Raw genomic sequence first — 19,277 nt, forward strand, 5'->3', positions numbered from 1 at the left:
TTCCTACGCTTGAATCTCTTGTCTTTTCTTTTCTTTCCCCAAGCTGTCACATCTTCATGTTCTCTCTCTCTCTCTCTCTCTCTCTCTCTCTCTCTCTCTCTCTCTCTCTCTCTCTCTCTCTCTCTCTCTCTCTCTCTATCTATCTCTCTCTCTCTCTCTCTCTCTCTCTCTCTCTCTCTCTCTCTCTCTCTCTCTCTCTCTCTCTCTCTCTCTCTCTCTCTCTCTCTCTCTCTCTCTCTCTCTCTCGTCATTTAAAAAAAATTACTACTCTAGTTAGATACAGATGTAAACTCTGAAGTAAGCATTGGGCTAACACATCTTTTAATGCAACAAGACATATACAGCAGATTTGTCTTCGAATGTTCAAAAGGTGAGAAATTATACCACTACTTGCACTATGAGAAGTCATACCACTACTCGTACTATGCAACACGACTCTTCTCTCAATGCCCAGACAAAAGGAGGTCAGCGCCAGTCCCAAGGTCTTGAGGCGGTCTGTGTATACTCACCACAGCTCACTCAACCGCTTCAGTCTGTTTCAGCGGTAGCCATTCCAGCGGTTACCTTTCCACAGGTAGCCATTCCAGCGGTTACCATTTCACCGGTAGCCATTCAAGCGGTTACCCTTTCACACGTAGCCATTCAAACGGTCACCATTCCACCGGTAGCCATTCAAACGGTCACCATTCCACCGGTAGCCATTCAAACGGTCACCATTTCACCGGTAGCCATTCAAACGGTCACCATTCCACCGGTAGCCATTCAAACGGTCACCATTCCACCGGTAGCCATTTAAACGGTTACCATTCCAACGGTAGATATTCAAGAAGTTAACATTTCAACGGTAGCCATTCAAGCGGTAACCATTCCAACGGTAGCCATTCAAGCGGTTACCATTCCAACGGTAGCCTTCAAGCGGTGACCATTCCACATGTTTAAGGGTCCCAGAGCTTGGCAGCAGCTACCACTGCCAGTCCTATGGTGTCCAGGTAGAAAGCAGTCAGTGGTCAACGTGTAGCAAAGACCTGTACGTGTACGTGTAAATATTGCGTCACCCGTGACTCACTTTTTTTCTCCAATGTGCCAAATGCATACGTTGTTTTGCTCCCACCAAGACTGCAGATCTCGGCAAACGCGTGACGTAAAAACTAGATGTGATGATGTTACCCGTACACGTTCCCCTGAAAAGTGCTGATCTAGATCTTGCTAATATTGTCGCATCTCGACAGATCACTCAGTCACTCTTGTCTTCTTCATCGGTAACCATGTCAGAGTTAACCATGTCAGAGTTAACCATGTCAGAGTTAACCATTTCAGAGTTAACCATGTCAGAATTAACCATGTCAGAGTTAACCATGTCAGAGTTAACCACTTCGTCCTTAGTGCGACGAGACAGACACGTCATTACGAATCTCTCAATGCCAAGAGCTAATGTGGCCAATACCAATCCTGCGGCAGCCAGGTAGAAGGCGGTTTGTGTGTGATGGATGTCAATCGCTCTGTCGTCTTTTTCATCACACTGTTTCTTCTTGGGTGACCACTTCTGTCTCCAGACGTCGAGCAGGCCGCTGTCCAGCATTTTGCTGATTCTGAGGAAGACATAGCAGAACAAAAGAACCCTGAACACGAAATCTTCATTCAGCAGCCCGAGCGGCTCGCGTATCAACACATGCATAAAAATTATAAGCTAGTGTACATCGATCACTCAATCAGCCAATCGCATGATCACGCAATCAACAACTAACCCAGTCTGCAGAATACTGTGCTTCTAAATGAAATTATCGAGCACACAACAAAAATTGAGTACTGTGATAGAACTATAGACGTGTTTTTTTTTGGTGTGTATAATCTACAAAACCCTCTTAAAAATTAAAGCGTTGCATGAATGACATCAATATTAATGAAAGGTGAGAAACATTCCGAAACTTGTTTGAATCTGAAAAAGTCAAACCCGTGTGCTTTTCATTCAAATTTCTAAACATAAAAGGCAATAGATGCGGCTATCTGGCGCTGTTTTCGGATTTGTTATATTTCTTGTTCTTCGTTCATGGGCTGAAGCTCCCTCGTACACTCGTGTTCTGTTGCACTAGTAGGTAATTTTGTTGTTGTATGTATGGCCGTTTTTACTCAGCCATTTAGCCAGCCATGCGCCGCTTTCGGGGAACTTCGTATTTATTTATTTTTGCATTAGGGTCACGGGGTAGTCGCGTAAATGTGAGTACCCACGAAATAGACCTGACAAAAACGTAAAAATCCAATAAAAAAAAAATCAACAAAAAAGAATGAAAGAAGCACAATCATATCGACATTTAAAGAGAGAGAGAGAGAAGAGAGAGAGAGAGAGAGAGAGAGAGAGAGAGAGAGAGAGAGAGAGAGAGAGAGAGAGAGAGAGATGTAGAGGGAGAGAGAGAGAGAGAGAGACAGAGAGAGACATGTTGAGAGAGAGAGAGTGAGAGAGAGAGGAGAGAGAGAGAGAGAGAGAAAGAAAGAGAAAGAGAGAGAGAGAGAGAGACATGTTGAGAGAGAGAGAGTGAGAGAGAGAGAGTGAGAGAGAGAGAGGAGAGAGAGAACACAAGACAAGACAAGACAGGGTAATGGTGTAAGCAAACGGGTCCTTTTCGCATCCAACTCTCGCCAACAAGAGGGACTGATCAACGAACTATACGTTCTAAAAGTGGTTAAACAAATAAATAAAATACAAACAAGCACAAAATGCACAAACGCACAAACAAACAGACATCAAAACAAACAAACAGCATTATTTGAGAGAGAGAGAGAGAGAGAGAGAGAGAGAGAGAGAGAGAGAGAGAGAGAGAGAGAGAGAGAGAGAGAGAGAGTCAGAGACAGACAAACATACAGACAGACTACAGATATAGAAGGGGGGGTGAGAAAGAGAAAGACAGACAGACAGACAGACAGAGCGACAGAGCGACAGATAGAGAGAGATAGACAGAGAGCGTAAACGTCACGACGGTCGTGACATACTCATCGGAAACAAGTCTTGTGTAGGCCGAGCCATTCTGCAAGTAGAATCCGTAATACTGCGCAATGTTGAGGTCAGGCAACATGGCGATGTCACAGTAACGCGCCGACAGGACATCGTAGCGGATAGAATTGCCAGAGAAAAAGGCATATTTCCCCTTCCCCACCTTGTCCAGGTGAACGTCGACGTCGCGTGAAAGGACTGAGGGGTCGGTTTCTGCAAACCTTAGTGTTCCTTGATAGAGCTGCTGCAACTGCCTGTTTGTTGATGCCTGATGACACACAATTGATTTGATTGAAAAATAAGGGCGTGACAGTGCCGCCTCAACTTTTGCAAAAAGTTGAACATGACGTCACCAAAGACATTCTTTAGACATATGAAAACACTGGGTATCATAAACATTTGTCCGGTAGTTTTCTAGGAATCGCTGCACACACACACACACACGCACGCACACACACACACACACACACACACACACACACACACACACACAGAGTGACTCACTCACACACACACACACACACACACACACACACACACACACACACACACACACACACACACCACTACCGTCACGATTGCCTGCCTATGTTTAAACATTTAGTCAAAACTTGACTAAAAATTTATTTTTTTAAAGAAAACGGTATATTCTGGATAGACACTTACATAAGACAAGACCATCCTCCCACCTGGTTAACTACAAAAACTGAACAGCCTTTGTGTGCGTGTTTGCATGAGTAAGGCTAAGTGAGTGCGTGCGACTTTGTGCTTGCGTGCCTTGGTCATTTTGGATAACCTTCAAGATTGAAGCAATGGACGTTCCATTCTCAAATCCCCAAGTGTACTCTTCCTGGTTGAGCATCTCTTCCAGGGAGGTAAAAGGAAGAGCGTCCTGATGAACAGTGAGAGATGACGTCAGTTCGCTGCTATACAATGACGCCAGCACGACACCCAGCAGTAGCCACGTCATTGCCAGCATCCTTCCCGCGCGTGACGTAGTCTCCCAGGTGCTAGCTGTGAAATCAGTGAAAATGAAAGCATTATTAAACAAGAAATTCCTCCGAGGTAGGAAAAACACCCCCGTTGGTCAAAGGGAAATAACCATTCTCACTGCCACCAACTGAGAAGGTTATTTCCCTTTGACCATTAATATGTCCCTCTATAAGTCCTTGTAGAATCTTAATCCACCAATAACTCCCTAACCGTGTGTTTGACTGGTCCCAATTTTTGCAAGGACCGTCTCAGGAATGTATAGAACCTGTTCACCAAGTTTGGGGACGATCGATCCGTTCATTCTTGAGATCTATATGCGAACACAAACAAACAAACAAACAAACACATCGAGCGAATCCTATACACACCCCTATACCGGGGGTGTAAAAAGACTCTCCGCTATTTTAAATGCATCAGTCAATGATAAGAGACTTCTTTTTCTTAGTATTTCTTTAAATTGTTGTCGTTATTGTTGTTGTTGTTCTTGTTATTGAGATAAAATTTCACAAGAAAACGACCTGAGCAATCATATTGATTGAAACACACACACACACACACACACACACACACACACACACACACACACACACACACACACACACACACACACACACACACACACACACACACACGCACACAAACATACACATAAGCTTTATCGGTCGGTCTGTCCGTCTGTCTGTTTTTCCTGTTACACACACAAAAGAGTGCCAGCTTCGCACACTTCCGTAAAAGGGGATGATTCCTTTTGTTAGTTGGTTGGCTAACTGATTTATATTTTGGCAAATTAAAATGGTTGGTGCATATTGTTTTTGGTTGGGTGGTGAGTTACTGTTATATGAAAAGTGAAACATAGAGAATACTACATGGCTTGCTGTGTCGTACCATATTTACACGAGTTGTTTTTTTTAAATATTGAACTGCGAGCGAAAGCGAGCTGTTGATCACTGTTTGAAAAAGCAACGAGTGTAAATCTGGTACGACACAGCAAGCGTAGTATTCTGTTTATCCTACATACTGTACTTACGTGTATTTCACTGAAAATGTCCTGCAGTCGAGGCAGCTAAATTGAAGACGCTTGTTTTGAAACCTCAATCTCTGCTAAATCCCCGTGCAATCTATTACGTCAAAGCAAAGAAACGTCACTCTGAAAGTGTGGCGTGACGTGTTAGTTCTAAAAAAAACCATCGAGGGTAATTAGCGAGCGCAATTTTTTTCTTCTATAATGACGTTTATCTCGATGACTTTGGCATCATAAGCAGTGGAAAAACAGGTCCCTGCCAGACTTGCTTGACATGACCTCATTTACATGATATACACACGTGTGATTTGAACGATTATTATCTCACGAATGTCTCTCTCACGTATGTAGGATATAAATTCTTACGTCTGCTTAAAAGTGCGCCGAACAAGAATTGAAGGTTCGCCATGATTCTTCGCCACGTCACGCGGTCCACTTTAATGGCGTTCTTCTTCCCGTCAGTCAAGCCTTGTTCGCCTTTCTCCAACAACGACAACAGCAGCAGCACAAACACCAAGGACCCAGCGACGACCTTGTACACGACTGAGTGGAAGGGTTGCAGGAAGAAAGTCCAGTAGTACTGCTTTGTCAATGCCTTCCGGAATATGACAACGGCGGTAGTGGACAAGAAAGGAGTGGTCGCGTCGACAACTGAAGCTCTTCCTTCTTCGATGGCGAACGCGCTGGCCGCCAGATCAACCTCCTAGCAAGTATAGGAAGCAGTGTTTATGATGGAGACATCTTAAGAGCACAGTCTGTCTCAAATGGGTTGCATAACGATTTAAATCTTCTCACAGAAAAAGCAGTTCTAGCATTATGGAACACACTTACAATAGCATTTAACAGCATTAAATGACACAGTTCGTTTGAATGGCTATTTAGCTTGCGTAAACCACACACAAGATTTCGATACCCTTGAGCCATCGTAGACCCGTGGCACACACTTTCCTTTTTTGCCAAAGAACTTCTGATAGACTTTAGAAGAAACCCTGCCCCTGTCCCTGACCTGATGATTGATGGTGTGACTGTTGAGCGTGTGACTGAATATAAGTATCTTGGCACAGTTATCGATGATAAGCTGTCCTTCAATGCAAACACCACCCTCATACACAAAAAATGTCAGTCACGCATCTACTGCCTTCAGAAACTTAGGAAGTTGAATGTGAACTCTTCTATCCTTCAAACTTTCTACCGCTCTTTCATCGAGTCTGTCATCACTTTTGGTTTTGTGTCCTGGTATGGAGGTCTGAGTGTGAAGAACAGGAATGTCTTAGTGCGAATGGTGAATGTCAGTAGCAAGGTGATTGGCAGGCAGCAAGCAAGTGTGGAGTCCCTGTATGAAAAGCGTGTGGTGAGAAAGAGTAGGCGGATAGCTTTAGATAGGTCCCATGTCCTAGCCCACCTCTATGAACTCCTTCCCTCTGGCCGTAGACTTCGCACGCACAAAGCTAGGACACTCAGGCTGCAAAACAGCTTCATCCCCAAATCCATCACCCTTAGCAACATGTAAACACATCCACATACCCGACTCAGCCCCTCTTCTGCCAGTGCAATCAGTAGTAATGTACATGTATGTTTTGGTTTTATGTACAACCGTATATTTCCTGCGATATATTGTATGTTATGATATTTTGCAATGATGTTTAGCCATAGTTCGTTATACGCGTAGGTGTGCGAGAATATGTAAGCGCAGTGCTTTAAAGATGTCCATGTTATATAGTGCCATATGTTTTATGTAAAATCAATGTCTTGTTTGTATTATTGTTATGTACCACCCCTGAATTTCTCTATGAGATAATAAAGTATTCTTATTCTTATTCTTTTTTCCCCAATTTCGTCGTCAGTTTGTGATTTCAATGCGGCTTGCTGTATCTGCAATAGCACGTAATTGTGTACCTCTGAATCTAAAATGCAACAAACGACTGCGAGTCACACGAACTTATCCTTGTCGGCGGCGGTTAGCTTCAAAGACGCAAGCGATATGCAGAAAGTTCGTCTGTCTGCCTTTGTGAAACACGATCATTACGTGACTTGCTTCCGGCCTCCCGTTTTTATATTTAGTCAAGTTTTGACTAAATATTTTAACATCGAGGGGGAATCGAAACGAGGGTCGTGGTGTATGTGTGTCTGTCTGTGCATGTGTGTGTGTGTGTGTGTGTGTGTGTGTGTGTGTGTGTGTGTGTGTGTGTGTGTGTGTGTGTAGAGCGATTCAGACTAAACTACTAGACCGATCTTTATGAAATTTGACATGAGAGTTCCTGGGTATGAAATCCCCGAACGTTTTTTTCATTTTTTTGATAAATGTCTTTGATGACGTCATATCCGGCTTTTCGTGAAAGTTGAGGCGGCACTGTCACGCCCTCATTTTTCAACCAAATTGGTTGAAATTTCGGTCAAGTAATCTTCGACGAAGCCCGGACTTCGGTATTGCATTTCAGCTTGGTGGCTTAAAAATTAATTAATGACTTTGGTCATTAAAAATCTGAAAATTGTAAAAAAAAATAATAATTTATAAAACGATCCAAATTTACGTTTATCTTATTCTCCATCATTTGCTGATTCCAAAAACATATACATATATTATATTTGGATTAAAAACAAGCTCTGAAAATTAAATATATAAAAATTCTTATCAAAATTAAATTGTCCAAATCAATTTAAAAACACTTTCATCTTATTCCTTGTCGGTTCCTGATTCCAAAAACATATAGATATGATATGTTTGGATTAAAAACACGCTCAGAAAGTTAAAACAAAGAGAGGTACAGAAAAGCGTGCTATCCTTCTTAGCGCAACTACTACCCCGCTCTTCTTGTCAATTTCACTGCCTTTGCCATGAGCGGTGGACTGACGATGCTACGAGTATACGGTCTTGCTGAAAAATGGCAGCTACTTGACTAAATATTGTATTTTCGCCTTACGCGACTTGTTATATTTAGTCAAGTTTTGACTAAATATTTTAACATCGAGGGGGAATCGAAACGAGGGTCGTGGTGTATGTGCGTGTGTGTGTGCGTGTGTGTGTGTGTGCGTGTGTGTGTGTGTGTGTGTGTCTGTGTGTGTGTGTGTAGAGCGATTCAGACTAAACTACTGGACCGATCTTTATGAAATTTGACATGAGAGTTCCTGGGTATGAAATCCCCGGACGTTTTTTTCTTTTTTTTTTGATAAATGTCTTTGATGACGTCATATCCGGCTTTTCGTGAAAGTTGAGGCGGCACTGTCACGCCCTCATTTTTCAACCAAATTGGTTGAAATTTCGGTCAAGTAATCTTCGACGAAGCCCGGACTTCGGTATTGCATTTCAGCTTGGTGGCTTAAAAATTAATTAATGACTTTGGTCATTAAAAATCTGAAAATTGTAAAAAAAAATAATAATTTATAAAACGATCCAAATTTACGTTTATCTTATTCTCCATCATTTGCTGATTCCAAAAACATATAAATATGTTATATTCAGATTAAAAACAAGCTCTGAAAATTAAATATATAAAAATTATTATCAAAATTAAATTGTCCAAATCAATTTAAAAACACTTTCATCTTATTCCTTGTCGGTTCCTGATTCCAAAAACATATAGATATGATATGTTTGGATTAAAAACACGCTCAGAAAGTTAAAACAAAGAGAGGTACAGAAAAGCGTGCTATCCTTCTTAGCGCAACTACTACCCCGCTCTTCTTGTCAATTTCACTGCCTTTGGCATGCCATGAGCGGTGGACTGACGATGCTACGAGTATACGGTCTTGCTGAAAAATGGCATTGCGTTCAGTTTCATTCTGTGAGTTCGACAGCTACTTGACTAAATATTGTATTTTCGCCTTACGCGACTTGTTTTAAACTTTCAAAACCTCGAGTTGTACTGATCTCGTCTTGATGAACAAAAGAAATATTTTATGATTTAAGAATGTTTGTGTTATAAGCTGTCAATTTATTATTTTGATTTTAAAAGTTACTCTTAGCGCCAAAACGAGGCGTCCGATTGTGGGACAGACATAACATAAACATAAATTCTTTGAAAAATGCTCGCTCTTTACGGAGGGCACCTAGGATGTTCTCAAGTGGTGAATGTTTATACGAAAGGGTGTTTGTACTGTGTGTAAAAGCCTGACAGTGTCTGTGACCAGAAACGGAAGGTTTACTGGAGGCTGTGTGTGCCTTTAACAGTTTCATTACAGGCTGTACAAATAGAACTGTCACACTATGCAGAAGATATGAATTAAAACAGCCAATACATATAATAAATACGAGTTGGCGAAGGTTTTGGAACAACTGAAGATACGTCTAAACAGCCAATATATTGACGTAATATCTATTTTCAGTTTCGATTCGAAATTGCAAGCGATTGTGGGTGCACATTTTCGGCTTTTTAGGGGCGCTCTCATTCTTAAACTCCAGATGGAGCGTGTGTAATAAGATAGGAGCACAACAAGATAACCTTACAAATGTGCTCCTAGAAACAAACGATTCATGTGTTTTACCTTTCTCATCAACATCCCTATTGGTCCGTCCCATTGACCGTTATCCAGCTCGATACCCCAGCTGTCGTCCGCAGCGGGCACAAAGAGGTAGCTGAAATGATGAAAATCTTCACTTTTAACCAACCAAGCGCACTCGGTATTCGAACCTCGAACCTTCGACAGTTAATGACGACGTTCTAACACATAGGTTATTGCGCCTGCCTGTTGAGTGATTGACAAATTACCAAGATATTAGTTGAGTCTTAATAAAACGTGTGATCTTGCTTTTATTGCCCACAGAAATGCGTGTCACAGAACGACATTAAGCCTCGAGTGCTTTCGAGGCTGCTGAAACTATACGTTCAGTCTCTAGCATACCTGAAATTCAGACGAACACTTAGTTCATGGAGAATCTCCATTACAAAGCCTTTGTAGGGAAATGGGTCACCTTTGGCAGCTGGCATCATCATCAGATTCGCTGTCTGCAATGGAGAAAATTGCGTTAAAACTGTTTGGTTATTTTAGAGTGTGTGTGAGTGTGATCGGCAGTTACTGAAAATTGCATTGCACAAAACTACTCGTAAACGTCGAATAAGGAATAAATGCAGCAATCTTTTCCCCGAATCCGGATCACAAGAATAGGGTTATGTTTGATTTGAGCAATTACACGTCAACCGTAAGAAACAAGGTCAACGTTTATTTCATGAAAAACCCACTGCGAGAAGAAGAAATTTCCTCTTTTGTTCTGTTTTTTTCATGTGTTGGAGGTGGGAGTTTTTGGCATCTGGCCAAGGGACCGGTAAGTCAGACATTTGAACCGCCCTCTCTTCCCCCCTTCCAATCCCAAACACACACACACACACACACACACACACACACACACACACACACACACACACACACACACGCAGACACACACACACAGACACACACACACACACACACACACACACACACACACACACACACACACACACACACACACACACACACACACAAAAGACGTATATTAATACACATAATACATACATGTAGATTTTTACTACTAATAACTACCACAAACACACCCAAGACTTTAAAAAAAATTATTTATCCTACATACGTGAGAGAGACACCCGTCAGATAATAATCGTTCAAATCACACGCGTGTATATCATGTAAATGAGGTCATGTCAAGCAAGTCTGACAGGGACCTGTTTTTCCACTGCTTATGATGCCAAAGTCACCGAGACAAACGTCATTATAGAAACAAAATTTGCGCTCGCTAATTACCCTCGATGAATCGTTATAACTAACACGTCACGCCACACTTTCAGAGTGACGTTTCTTTGCTTTGACGTAATAGATTGCACGAGGCTTTAGAAGAGATCGAGGTTCCAAAACAAGCGTCTTCAATTTAGCTGCCTCGACTGCAGGACATTTTCAGTAAAATACACGTAAGTACAGTATGTAGGATAAACAGAATACTACATGGCTTGCTGTTTCGTACCAGATTTACACTCGTTGCTTTTTTAAATAGTGAACAGCTCGCTTTCGCTGGCAGTTCAATATTTTTTTTAAAAACTCGTGAAAATCTGGTACGACACAGCAAGCCATGTAGTATTCTCTATTTATTTTTTGTTTTATACCGTTTTGGTGACCACCCTGATAGTCCGCCCGCCAAGACCATAGGAAGGGTTGGGCATGACTTTCTGACGCGTAAGGGAGATGACGTCATGTGGCAGTGATGTCACCAAACTCAGCTCGCTGTCGTCCTTTACTTTATGCAACGTCCACAATGACAATGTGCTTTTCTGCAAACAAGAAGGAATTGAAATAAATACAAAGTAATGCACATTTAATCGCTTGGTATGATCATGAAAACAAATCTGACTGCTAATGTTGTTGTTGTTGTTGTTGTTGTTGTTGTTGTTGTTGTTGTTGTTGTTGTTGTTGTTGTTGTTGTTGTTGTTGTTGTTGTTGCTTCTCTTTGAATTTTTCTCCAGACTGCAGTGGTAATGTTAAGCAGGATTCAAACAAGCATAGATGAAGGGCTCCTAATATAGACCGGCTCCGAATATGGACCACCTCCTGTTCTGACAAACTAACGGCGCTAGAGCGCTCAAAACAACTTCATTCGCTGTATTCACCCTTTCTGGATAACTTGCACATGTCAAAACAGTTGCAGAAACACAAACCTCAAAACCGTTAGGCTTTTTCTCCTTTATTCAGTTTTGGCAGCGTTAACTCTAAATATTTGCCGTCTAAAACGAACTCGTTTCTGTCCACAGCCAAAGATGTTATCGCATCGACATTGCTATTATATGACAGCTAAGACCTTATTTGTTACATTTTAGCAGTGTTGACCCCGAGTTTCTATTGCAAACAAAAAATAATAGCAAAATATCAAAGTATGTGTGTGTCCCCTAATATGGACCACCTTCCACAAACCGAAGAAAATAAAAGCAAAAGGCTATTTTCATTAATTCATTACAAAGCTTGCTGAAAATAACCTATAACTAGCCCCCGAAATTTCAAAAAAAATATATCAAATAGTCTTCTTTTCATGGTAGTTGATAATTTCACTTATTTTCACATTTTTGATAAGCTTCTTTAGTTTCCTGGTGTGCTTCAAATAATGCTCTCATCAACCCGAAACAGATACATCTATAGCATATTTTAATAAGTCTGACTTGCACACTAAGTTGTATCTTGTTATTTTGAAGTAAATGAGGCTTTTAACAGTGGTTCGGGAAGGCCTCTTCACTGGTCCATATTGGGCGCCCTGGCTCCTAATATGACCCTCCACCACGGAATGAGTCGCATGTTACCTTTGCATGATTTTCATATTTTTACATTTTTCTGGAGAGTGTTTTATGCTCTATCCAGTGGTGAAAACCTTTTAGGAAAGAGCGAACAATTTTCGAGTTATAAATAAGCCTTTGACTAAGGTGACCCTTACACTGTTACCACAGTCCCCCCCGGACTTATATTAAGCCTAGCGCAGAACCGCGCGAGGTGACATGCGACTCATTTCGTGGTGGAGGGTCCATTTGTGATTTTGTATTTTATTTAATTTTTGCTGAATATCTATCAAAGCTAACTCACTCTAACTAGGCCTAACGGTTAACCTAAGAGAGAAGGACTACCAAACACAAAATGAAACTTCTTCGCAAGAAAACATGCTAGTTATTAGCATAAAACAACAAGTCGCGTAAGGGGAAATTACTACATTTAATTTTGATCATAATTTTTACATTTTTATTTTTCAGAGCTTGTTTTTAATCCAAATATAACATATTTATATGTTTTTGGAATCAGGAAATGATGTAGAATATGATGAACGTAAATTTGGATCGTTTTATATAAAAAAAAAATTGTATTACAATTTTCAGATTTGTAATGACCAAAGTCATTTATTAATTTTTGAGCCACCAAGCTGAAATGCAATACCGAAGTCCCGCCTTCGTCAAAGATTGCTTTACAAAAATTTCAATCAATTTGATTAAAAAATGAGGGTGTGACAGGGCCGCCTCAACTTTTACAAAAAGCCGGATATGACGTCATCAAAGACATTTATCGAAAAAATAAAAAAAAGTCTGGGGATATCATACCCAGGAACTCTCATGTAAAATTTCATAAAGATCGGTCCAGTAGTTTAGTCTGAATCGCTCTACACACACACACAGACACACACACACACACACACACACACACACACACACACACACACACACACACACACACACACACAGACAGACACACAAACACCACAACATTTTACAATCAAATTGATTGAAATTTTGGCAAAGCAATCTTCGACGAAGGCCGGACTTTGGTATTGCATTTCAGCTTGTAAGCTTAAAAAATTGATTGATGACTTCGGTCATTAAAAATCGGAAAATTGTAATAAAAATCATTTTTTTTAAAAATGATCCAAAATTACGTTCATCTTATTCTTCATCATTTTCTGATTCCAAAAACATATAAATATGTTATATTCGGATTAAAAATAAGCTCTGAAAATTAAAAATATAACAATTATGATTAAAATTAAATTTCCGAAATTGATTTAAAAACAATTTCAACTTATTCCTTGTCGGTTCCTGATTCCAAAAACAGATAGATTAGATATGATATGTTTGGATTAAAAACACGCTCAAAAAGTTAAAACGAAGAGAGGTAAAGAAAAGCGTGCTATGCAGCACAGCGCAACCACTACCGCGCTATACAGGCTCGTTAATTTCACTGCCTTTTGCACGAGCGGCGGACTACGGTCATTGTGAAAAAATGCAGTGCGTTCAGTTTCATTCTGTGAGTTCCACAGCTTGACTAAATGTAGTAATTTCGCCTTACGCGACTTGTTTTTGCATTGTTATTGCTACGATCGTGTAAATGGAGGGGGGGGGGAGGGGGGGTCATTACTTTTGTAACATAAGGCCTAGTTTCAATTACTTTAAACTAATTTTGGAATTCTGCTACATGGGGAATAGGATCCCGTTTCAGGTGAGCACATGTTTATCCAGAACTACTGTACCTTTGCAATAACAACGACAGCAACATTTTCAAAAGCGTGGAAGACTCTGAGACTTGGCTGCATGTCGTCATCTTCAATAACTGTCAGCCATTCCGAGAAAAAAAGGATGTTGCCCTGGTTGGTCCTCTCTGCACACTCTGCCGCCTTTCAGCACAAACAGAGTGATAACCTCTATGATGTAATGAACAATGCCTTTATTTTTAACAGTTACAACGGTGAGTGTCAGAGATAGAGAGGAGGCAGAGACAATGTGAGAGAGAGAGAGAGAGAGAGAGAGAGAGAGAGAGAGAGAGAGAGAGAGAGAGAGAGAGAGAGAGTGTGTGAGAGAGAGAGAGAGATTGAGAGAGAGAGAGAGAGAGAGAGAGAGAGAGAGAGAGAAAGAGAGAGAAAGAGAGAGAGTGTACGTGTGTTCGATAGATGAGGTTTTAATTGACTGTATCTTACAGAAAGAAGCGTTTACTAACATTCAGATAATAAAGTTGTATTGAATTGAATTGAATTGAAATTTAAAATCATTATGCAAAAACTGTAGCATATATTTTATTTGTTTATCCTTCGCGCAAATATCTTATTAAGCTACTCATCAAAGAAACTCGGCAGATACACGTGCGTGTCAAAACTAATCGTACTCTTTGTGTATTATATGCAAGCTTCCTGAACACTGTTCTAAAGGGTACACTATATGCTAGCTTGCGAACTGGCACATTCAACGCGTGTAATACGATAAGAATAGGTGGGAATTTACCTGATTGAAGACGTTCTGGATGAACTCAAAACTACCCACCACCACATAGCCTCCTTGGATATCTTTCCCGCAGTGATTAACAATTGTAATGGCGGAAACATTCTTGATTAATATCATGGTGGGAATGATCAGTGCATGTAACTGGTCGGTAACATCTACCAATGCACCTGAAACGAACAGACAAAATAATTAATCATGCAGCCCAGTAATGGTTTCAATAACACATGTTGCAATGTGTCAGAAACAAACTAAAGAATAAACCTTAAATCTTGTCATGATGTAGCCTGAAGATTTTTTTCAATGAACAGTCAGAGATCTAAATCATGTTATCCTACATACGTGAGAGAGACACCCGTGAGATAATAATTGTTCAAATCACACGTGTGTATATCATGTAAATGAGGTCATGTCAAGCAAGTCTGGCAGGGACCTGTTTTTCCACTGCTTATGATGCCAAAGTCACCGAGACAAACGTCATTATAGAAACAAAAATTGCGCTCGCTAATTAACCTCGATGAATCTTTAGAACTAACACGTCACGCCACACTTTCAGAGTGACGTTTCTTTGCTTTGACGTAATAGATTGCACGAGGCTTTAGAAGAGATGGAGGTTCCAAAACAAGCGTCTTCAATGTAGCTGCCTCGACTGCAAGACATTTTCAGTCAAATACACATAAGTACAGTATGTAGGATAAACAGAATACTACATGGTTTGCTGTGTCGTACCAGATTTACACTCGTTGCTTTTTCAAATAGTGAACAGCTCGCTTTCGCTCGCAGTTCAATATTTAAAAAAACAAATCGTGTAAATCTGGTACGACACAGCAAGCCATGTAGTATTCTCTATAACAATTCGCGTCAAGCGATATCAAAATAATGTGTCGGCCTAAACATTGACACTGAACTGAAAAGTCTTTAACGAGACTTGCTCACCGAATCTGTTTACCGAGACAGATACCGCAACACGGTGGCCTAGTGGTAAGGCGTCTGCCCAGTGAGCGGGAGGTCGTGGGTTCGAACCCCGGCCGGGTCATACCTAAGACTTTAAAATTGGCAATCTAGTGGCTGCTCCGCCTGGCGTCTGGCATTATGGGGTTAGTGCTAGGACTGGTTGGTCCGGTGTCAGAATAATGTGACTGGGTGAGACATGAAGCCTATGCTGCGACTTCTGTCTTGTGTGTGGCGCACGTTAAATGTCAAAGCAGCACCGCCCTGATATCACCCTTCGTGGTGGACTGAGCGATAAGCAAACAAACAAACAAACCGAGACAGATCACAGCCGACCTAAATTGAATAAAAACGGATTTACGTTATTTCGAGCATAATATCAATTCAAAAAGAACGTCTTTGTGTCATATTTGTGCATAGGTTTAAATTCTGAAAAAAAGACGAAGGCGATGGAAGCTCAGTATTGTGTCTTTTGTTGCAATTTCGATTTCAAGCAAATTTTGATTCACAACTTAATTAACAATGTTAGACTTTCAAGTTAAAATGCAATCACACAATCGGGGCCGGGTCAAAGACTATTTAACAAACAGTTCAAATTTTTTCAATGCGTTTGCCACAGTGCCGCCTCACAAAGTCGGATTTGACGTCTCCATAGATAATTATCCAAAGACAAACGAGAAAAACCTCTAGGAGTGTAATCTGGAAAAAAGACATGTTAAGTTTCATGACCATCTGTTCAGCAGGTTTCTAGGAACCGCTCTACACACACACACACACGCACACACATACACACACACACACACACACACATACACACACACACACACACACACCCACACACCCACACACACACACACACACCTCTTTTCAATTCCCAGTCTTCCGAAATACAGTTTGTGAAAAATGTATTACATGTAAAAAAAGGATAAGCCTTTTTATTATGTTGGCCAAAGCCGTTTTCCATCAGCGATCGTAGAGATCAAAATGTCTTGACTCATCATTTCTTGTCATGAAGGTCCAAAGCAATTGTCATCAGCGCAATGACCATTCCATATCAATACAGAGGATAAAACTATGTGCGTAGACCCCAACAGTAACAGATCTTATATACAAGCAATGAGATACCTACCGGACACATCGTCAAACAGAAGCGTGACCGATGACCACTGTAACGTCACTACCAGGTGAACAATCACATCCCCTGAAAAACGGAGGCGATGATGATATTACTTAACTCAGAACAATTATTTTCCGCAAGTGAACTAATCTAATGTCGTTGCATTATTGTTTGTTTTCTAATATTAAATATTCACAATTTCAAACTCAAGTCAAACGATTTTCCTTTCCAACGACACTAAAAAGTAAAATCAGACTACCGAAACATTTAGTTCGGGAAATAGTTCCGTTGCATTAATTATCTTTTGATATCAAACTCAGGTCAATACGTTTTCCTTTTCAACTTCAGAGAAAAACAAGAAAATGTTCAACATTTCCAAATGAAAATGGAAATCATATAATGCACCATTGGATGTTGAACAAATTTAATTTTCGATTTTGTTTATTGCTCATAAAGTTCAGAAGGGAATCATGACATTTGAATACTTTCCTTCCCCCGTGACGACCATGCATGTACCCTATCATCACAGATCTGTCCAAGGTTTTTGTTTTTGTTTTTGTTTGTAAACCAAATATCTCTCCACATAGACCAATACCAACATTTCAAGCCTGGCCGTTTTCTGTGCAGAGGGAGATTTGTCTTTTTTTAATCTAATATTTAAAGGCACAGTAAGCCTCCCGTAAACCATCACAGATACTGTCAGGCTTTTACACACAGTACAAACACCCTTCCATTTGAACGCTCACCAAACGGGAACATCCTAGGTGCCCTACGTAAAGAGCGAGCAATTTTCAAAGAATTAAATTTTTCGGATTGTCTCCATCACAATCGGACCGTGGTGCGTTTTGACGCGAGACCTGACTTTTAAAATATAAATAATAAATTGACAGCTTGTTACACAAACATTCTTAAATCATAAAAGAATTATTTTTTCATCAAGACAAGATCAGTACAATTCGAAGTTTTGAAAGTTTGAAAAAAGAAAAGCCCGGAAGCAGGGTCACGCAAGGTCGTGGTTCTCGTAGCAGACGACGGTTTATGTCTATCGCCAGTTCCTCTGAACAGTCAAAAGCCACCGCTAGAGTTCTTGTGAACCACAGCCGTTTGTTTCGTGCACAGTCAGAGGTACATAATAACGTGCTATTGCAGATAAGCTCACAGCGAGCCGCATTCAAATTACAAACTGACGACTGCATTGTGAAAAGGGGAAACTGGATCACACGGGTTCACGATGGCTCAGGGGTAAGATAAACCACGCAAAAATAAATTCTTTGAAAATTGCTCGCTCTTTACAGAGGGCACCTAGGATGTTCTCAAGCGGTGAGTGTTTAAATGAAAGGGTGTTTGTACTGTGTGTAAAAGCCTGACAGTATCTGTGATGGTTTACGGGAGGCTTACTGTGCCTTTAACTGCGATCTGTGAAACTAATTCATCCAAAATATCTCACACAGCACACGAAGCAACCAGGCTTTTAATTTTGGGCATGCGTGTCCAACTGGGGTGACAGCCCCATCACTCTCTTCACGCGTACAAACCTGGACAGACGTGGCTTATTCTCCAGAGCTGGGTACCATTTTGCGACATGCATTTTCAGTCTTTTAAGTAATTGTAACGTTTATCAAATGAAAACTATAGCATGTTTTCTCGTTACTTTGTTCATGAATCCCGACATTCAACTATACGTTTTTGTCTTTTGTTTATCTTAGTATTTAAATCTATGTCACATTCTCTGGTTTCCATGTGACGCGGGTGATGTATTTTGAAATGTTACTCTGAGTAGACAATCAAAATGTGCAAGTATTTCTAATTCGTTCTCTGCAGGCTAAGAATGTATTTGGAACTTGTCTTTAGTAGTGAAATCAGTGTGTTTGGTTAAATTGTCTCAGCTAAATAAAGACATATCACCATCGTAACATGGTTTCCACTGGTACACAGTTCTGGAGAACAATCCATATGTGGCGATGAGCATGATCGTTAACACGGAAAGAGAAGCACCTTCACACTGCGTGCTGGAAAACCGATCCAAAAGGATCGACTTGTTCTTTTGTGGTTGCTCACCTAACTGGTCCACAGAAGTTTGAGATTGTGCCAGACGGCATTTTCTGTCAGCAGCGTGGCACATTGCCAGGAGTGCCACCAGGATTGCCAGTTTTGTGCTCATTCCTGACATCGTGTTGCTTCTTCACAGCCCAGTGGTCCTACGACAATATTCGATGAACCAAGATGTTTTGTATGAGGCAGTTCAGTGGTCCTACGACAATATTCGATGAACCAAGATGTTTTGTATGAGGCCAGTGGTCCCACGACAATATTCGATGAACCAAGATGTTTTGTATGAGGCAGTTCAGTGGTCCCACGACAATATTCGATGAACCAAGATGTTTTGTATGAGGCAGTTCAGTGGTCCCACGACAATATTCGATGAACCAAGATGTTTTGTATGAGGCAGTTCAGTGGTCCCACGACAATATTCGATGAACCAAGATGTTT

The 19,277-nt window shown here is 40.8% G+C and overlaps 1 protein-coding gene across 1 annotated transcript; it reads right to left on the reverse strand.

Annotated features, from left to right (window-relative positions):
- Window positions 1-286: 286 nt before the first annotated feature.
- On the reverse strand, window positions 287-18,957 carry LOC138983752 (probable glutamate receptor). The gene is made up of 11 exons (XM_070357102.1): window positions 18,846-18,957; window positions 16,800-16,871; window positions 14,723-14,889; window positions 13,978-14,121; window positions 11,090-11,254; window positions 9,840-9,943; window positions 9,483-9,573; window positions 5,367-5,703; window positions 3,783-4,000; window positions 2,986-3,254; window positions 287-1,589 (listed from the first exon to the last, which is right to left on the reverse strand). The coding sequence occupies exons 1-11, from the start codon at window positions 18,955-18,957 to the stop codon at window positions 1,235-1,237; spliced, it is 2,034 nt and encodes a 677-aa protein (XP_070213203.1). The 3' UTR covers window positions 287-1,234.
- Between the last annotated feature and the right edge of the window lie 320 nt (window positions 18,958-19,277).

Source organism: Littorina saxatilis, linkage group LG1, assembly GCF_037325665.1.
Source record: "Littorina saxatilis isolate snail1 linkage group LG1, US_GU_Lsax_2.0, whole genome shotgun sequence".
NCBI lineage: Eukaryota > Metazoa > Mollusca > Gastropoda > Littorinimorpha > Littorinidae > Littorina > Littorina saxatilis.

Coding starts and splice junctions, on each gene's coding strand:
- LOC138983752 (XM_070357102.1), bottom strand. CDS start 18,957: ATGTCAGGAATGAGCACAAAACTGGCAATCCTGGTGGCACTCCTGGCA. Junction 16,872..18,845: donor AACTTCTGTGGACCAGTTAG/GTGAGCAACCAC, acceptor TCCGTTTTTCAG/GGGATGTGATTGTTCACCTG. Junction 9,944..11,089: donor TCAGGGTGGTCACCAAAACG/GTATAAAACAAA, acceptor TCTCCATTGCAG/ACAGCGAATCTGATGATGAT.